Below are 6,000 nucleotides of genomic sequence, written 5' to 3' on the forward strand. Positions count from 1 at the left end.
AGTGTATATTTTGGTAGTCTTTAAAAACAAAATCTTTGTAATATTGTTATTAATATTGACACAATAATGATAATCTGTAAGGTATTTTATTCTGTAATTGGTTTTAAAGCAATGTTTTTATGTCTTCCTGTAAGATATTGTACATAAACATTGGGTTGTAGGGGGGTGGGGTGGGTGGGTGGAGGGGTTACTGAACCGGCTGGCATGTCATTGGTTGGTTTGGAAAGGGTTAACAGCAGTTTGACTGGATGTCATCTTCTACTATGTGTGGTCATCTCACTACTTTTATCAGTATGCATATGGTTTATGTGTACGTTGTTGGCCAGTCGGCTCCAGCAGCGCCGCTTCAGCACGGCGGCGCCGTCGTCGATGTCGAGAGACAAAACTTCCAGGAGTTTGTCTGGCATTTTCGTTCAGTTAAAACAAGTTTCGTTACAAAGTCATCACTTTGTTCGCTTTGCTTCTTGAAAAGGCAACTTTGACTCTATAATTTTAACACCACGATGAACCAGATTTCTTGCATCTTCATGAAAACTACTTCAGATTTAAGACAATGGACTACGGAAGAATCACAACCTTAAACAGGAGAAATCAGGGGTTCACGGGGTCGGGGCTTGACTTGACTTCCTCTTTTTTGAAAATATATATATTTTTTTGCGCAGTTCATTTCTTAATGTTTTTGTTTATTGTTTTCTTTTTTTTAAAAATTTCTTTTATGTGGTGTTCTCCACCGTGAAAACAAAATGAAGGACATTCTCAGAGAAGCAATTGTAGAAAACATCACAATCATGTTCTGTCCTCTTATCACTATTGAAGGTGCATGTGATTGCGTCTGAGTGTGTGTGAGTGAGTGTTTGTGCGCATACATCAAGGTGTAATATGGAACTACTTTTGGCAACGAAGGAGCATTTCGATTGCCTTTTTTTTGGTACTGAAAAAAAAAGATCACCCTGTTCTATTTTGGCTCATCTGCTCTTCTCCCCTGCCTCCCTCCCATTTCATATTCAGTTTGAATAAATTTGTGCTCCTCTGGAACCGACATATTATTGTTTATATACAGTTGCTGCTCCATGTAGTGGTGAACAGAGAGAGGGTGGGGGGGGACTGGGGCAGGAAGCCAGAAATGGAACAGGGTCTCGCTCCCAGTCGGCTCTGATACAGGACCTCGGTCCGGACGACACTGGCTAGCAGGAAAAGTCAAAAAGCAGGAACAGATTCAACGTTTGCAAAAACAAGAAGCCTGTTTGTTCAGCCTTCTTGCTGCAGCCTGTTTGATGTTCAGCACAGCAGAAAAACTTCCTGATCCAGCCAGCAGTTCCTCTGTCAGGTCGCCTGGGACACGACTCAAAACTACTGCTGGACACCAACACTGTAACTTTTTAACTTACAATAAAGCAATAAGTTATTTTTTACCTTACAAATGAAAATAGTACTATTATTGGTAATAGCAGATGACGTGTGGATAATTCTGCGGCATTAAGACTTATTTTCAGAAAAAAAGAAACTATATTTTTCTGTTTTGAGATCTTGTTCCCCTTGTTTGTTGATTTTGATGATGTCTTGTGTTGATGTAAGGAAAAGGGCCAATGCTTTGGATGGAACTTGCAGCTCTTCATGAGCTCAGTTAAAGTTAAAGATTTGGGCTGTCCCCCGCCAAGCTTTACAGCAATGCTTTTCTTTTTTCCTTGTTTAATTTTCTGATAATTTTAAAATCCTAATAAATTATTCTAAAGCATTTGATTGTGATTGTTGTTTGTTGTTGTTTTTTTTAATTACACAGTTGACAGTATGTGCAAACACACTGATCCAGCTGACCAGAAACAGCATGCAACATCATGCATTAATCTAAATGCAAGATTTGGACATGTCTGAATCTGCAACCTCAGACTGAAGTATCAAGAAAGACATCCCTCCCCAAGCAGATTTCAGCTGGGGATACAGGGCTTTCACACCAAAGGTCATTCTTTTCAGTGAACTAGCACGCAGCACCCGCCACAGTTGTTGGCAAAATTGTAATTATATTTAACTTTGACCTTTACTATTCTGACCTCAACAATTTGCGTGCAATGAGTGGATTTTCATGTAAAAGTTAATCCTGTGCATCTGTTCATTCTCAGAGTTAAAAATCTGCTACATCGGAAAATATCGGGATGGGGATGATGCTTCCACGTTAAGAAAATATATATTTTGCTAAGTGTGTTTGGTGTGAAGCCACCGACACAAATCGTTGGTTAAAAAAAAACAAAACAAATTACAGCAGTTCTGCCCAGGATTATTTTTCTGCAAACAAAACGCTGGCATCAGAGTAATTTGAAAAATATAATAATAAATCAATCAGCCACAACATTAACACCACTGACAGGTGAAGTCAGTGGTGTCTGTCCTGTCTACCTCTTCTCCCCTCCGTTCACCCGGCCGACTATCAACAGGATAGTTCTCCCTTGCAAGCCGGGTCCTGCTCAAGGTTTCTTCCTGTTAAAAGGGAGTTTTTCCTTGCCACTGTCTGCTTGCTTGGGGGTTCAGGATCTGGGTCTCTGTAAAGCACCTAGAGACAATTTTGATTGTACGGTGCTATATAAATAAATTGAAATGAAATGAAATGAAATGAAAACACCACCCACCTAAACACTGCAGACCAAATACACCCCCCTCGTGGCAACGGCTCTTCCCACCCTCCCACCTGCAGGCCCCATCCTCCCCTGGCAGGTCAGAGCTGCTTTGGCAGCACAAAATGGGACCTACAAAATATTTAGCAGACCTTATTAATGCTGTGGCTGATCTGTGTGTCTTCAAACACTGTTCTGTTCACCCTGTCCCAAACCTGATGGTCTACTTGCCCCTGATGCATCTGTTTTAAAAACAAGGCACTCATTATTTATTTTTACCTTTGCCTTGAAATTGTCCATGTCTCTGGAATATATATATGGCAAAATCAGGGACAGTGAATCTCAAAGATCTACTGTCCCATCAGGGATCTCTCCCAGAAAACATTTCAGAGAGGTAATGTGCAAATCAAATGTTAAACCTCATAGGATTGTTTTTACTACAATATGATGCCATTTATGTGTCATGTGAAAAGCTACCCAAAGGACATAAATGTCAACTTTAATGAGTAAAAAGTTGAATTGACAATGAAGATTCATTGAATGTGGAAGTTGGACCTGTTTCCCATGTGTTGCACGATGCCTTCAACAGTGTTTTCATCTGTCTAACTAACCCAGGGCAGTTCCAGACAAACAAAAAAAGAGAGGCACACCATGCAGCAGAGTCTCTGACCCTCAGACACTGTAAATACTGTGTAGACAACATTCACACATGTTATCTGGTGGTGAACTGTTGATGAGGATCATTTCCATGTTGTTCCATCAGCATGTTTTGTGTCTCTGTGAGGTGCCAGCGGTGGTAAACAGAGTCTGATTGCTCACACTTCATCTCAGGGCAGCGTCCTGGGTGGAGGCCAGCAGGGTTAGTGATCCTCTCCCACGTCTTTCCTGCTCCCCCTCTCCACACAAACTTTTATTTTTTCCAGATTTGAGAGAGGACTAGAACCAGCAAGCAACATATCAAGACACACCAACCATTGACCTTTGAACTTCTATGTTTTAATTAAAATTTCTGTTGTTTCTGTAACTTATTCACCCTTTCTTATTTGGATGTTTTTTTACCACCCGACTGCTTCATTGCTGTGAAGTACAATGGCTCTTGGAGTGCTTAATTCGCAAGTGAAAAGTTCCCTGAGTGGGAGCGCATTTTTGGACCGCAGTTCTATAGAGGAGCAAGAACCTCCACCTCCGCTCCGTAGCTACCTTTGTTTGACTATTTTCACCTGCTTTTGTCCTGCATACCCCGTCAACATTGTGGCCCTGGTCTTCTCTATCATGGTGAGCATGGACTGAAAAGGGACTATATATATATGTATATGTATATAATTTGCTATGGTGTGAAGATGTACCGCTGTGTATCAGTAAGGAAAAAACGTGTCAGGGAGAATCAAAATTTGCTCTCTTTTCAGGGCATTTAATATGTTTCAGTTATGCAGCGTTCTCACATGTTGTGTTGAGTCACAGTGTTGGACACTCTCACACACACACACACACACACACACCTGTTCTGCCCATCAAACAAACACACTTGATCTTCCATTTTGCAAAATGAAACAAAATGTCCATGTTGAAAAGCAGACTGTAAACACTGTACTCTTTTACCAGACTGGTAGTCTGTCTGCAGGCCCGTCAAGTGTAATTTTGTCACTGTCATTATAATTGCTAAACCATGCAACTAGGATTAAAGCTTTTTAAGTAATTAAAAAGTAATTTAAAACTGAATTTTCTACCAATCTTAGTAAGTAAGTCTTAGTAAGTAGTGTTGGCTTATTCATTTCTGGGACGCAGCAAACACTCGGGGTTTGCTATTTTTATTATCATTAAAGCAAACTCCTCCAGTGTATCGATGAGATTTCATGTTTAACGGCGGTTTCTCACTCTCAGTCTAGAAACAGCTATTATCGCGGCGACTATGACGGGTCGAGACGGCTTGGAAGGAACGCTCTCTACGTTGCTGTTGCCTCCATCGTCATCGGCCTTCTCATCATCGCCATCACCTGCATTGTTCATCTCACCACTGTAAGACCGTGATCACTACCATATCATTATTTTTTATCTATACGTTTCTATAAGTGGATCTATACACCTACACACTCCAAATTTACGGTGTATTTACGGCATTTGTAAACATCATAATGTCACTGTCAGCTTGATTGGATATTGCTGTATATTTATTGTAAAAACGAGACCATGATTCAAAGTATTAGTTGCTTGCTTCAAGTGCTCTTGTCTGTTTAATTATCAAGAGAATAATTTCCCTTTTTGGTGAATTTTTATGGAAACTGAAAATATCCAAATGTGTGATATAACAAAAAAAAATTACTAAAACTCATCATGCATCTTATTTCATCAATTGTTTTCACAATAACAGAGTTCATTGAGGAGTGTTTATTAATTTCATTAAGGTAATATTTCGTTTTTTATTGTGTTAATGAAACTTAAGGAAATTATTAAAATAAGATGATCCTTTATTAGTCCTGCAGTAGGGAAATTCATAGATTCTTTTATTTCAAAATGGCAATTTTTACGACACTAACTAACGTTAGCGGTTGCTGTTAAAAGTGAATCTTAACTTATACGCTGAGTAATAAACCAAACTCATTGACTGTGTAAATAAAAGTAAATTGTACATTTTACAATCTGAATCTGGCAGATTTGTCTCCCGTGGTTATCAATCACCACATGTAATTTAAAAGATGTACCTTATGTGTGTGTGTGTGTTCCAGATGGATTTTTAGTGCGACAGACGTGGAGAGAGAGGGAGACAAGAAAATAAGAGACTTAAACAGAAAACTGGACAATGGTGAGGATGATGATGATGTCTGAATAGCCTCGGGACAGTTTGTTCAGACCATCTGCCAACGAAAGGACTCTGACTTGACTTGTGTTTACTTCCTCTCAGGTTTGCTGTTCTTCATATGGACAATCTGTTAAATCTGCTGAATGTATTTGGTGATTAATGTTAACAATCCTAAAACAAAACCCTTTTATTTCTGCTAATACTCTATACTGATGTTCTGAACATGTATATTCGTTATATTCACTTTGGTATGTTTGGTATGTTTTGGTACAGTCTTCTGTGGATCTGAGGTGAGATGATGAAACCTTCAGCCTTTAGCAAACTTTGGTTAAGTTGGTTCATTTCACTGACTTTGTTACTCTTCTGTACATGAATTACTGTTCCTTAATTATCACTTTGGGGGTGCAGTGGCTGTTGCCCAGCAAAAATGCAAAAATACAGCAAAGAAAAGAGAGAAAAAAGTAAACAGAAAATAAATTTGGCTATTTGGCTCGAGACTCACAGTTGGGATTCGAAGTCAGAATATCTTGGCCTTTGCTGCCTTAGTTTTTTTTGTATGAGCAACCTGACTAAATAGCTGAAATAACTCTTTAACAG

General features: G+C 39.3%; 1 protein-coding gene across 1 annotated transcript; it reads left to right on the forward strand.

Moving 5' to 3' along the window:
* The first annotated feature begins 3,512 nt into the window (after window positions 1–3,512).
* LOC124056695 (transmembrane protein 233) lies at window positions 3,513–5,580 on the forward strand. The gene is made up of 3 exons (XM_046384393.1): window positions 3,513–3,881; window positions 4,488–4,622; window positions 5,330–5,580. Exons 1-3 carry the CDS (start codon window positions 3,696–3,698, stop codon window positions 5,339–5,341), a joined length of 333 nt encoding a protein of 110 aa, XP_046240349.1. The 5' UTR covers window positions 3,513–3,695; the 3' UTR covers window positions 5,342–5,580.
* Window positions 5,581–6,000: the final 420 nt, after the last annotated feature.

Source organism: Scatophagus argus, chromosome 3, assembly GCF_020382885.2.
Source record: "Scatophagus argus isolate fScaArg1 chromosome 3, fScaArg1.pri, whole genome shotgun sequence".
Taxonomy (NCBI): domain Eukaryota; kingdom Metazoa; phylum Chordata; class Actinopteri; family Scatophagidae; genus Scatophagus; species Scatophagus argus.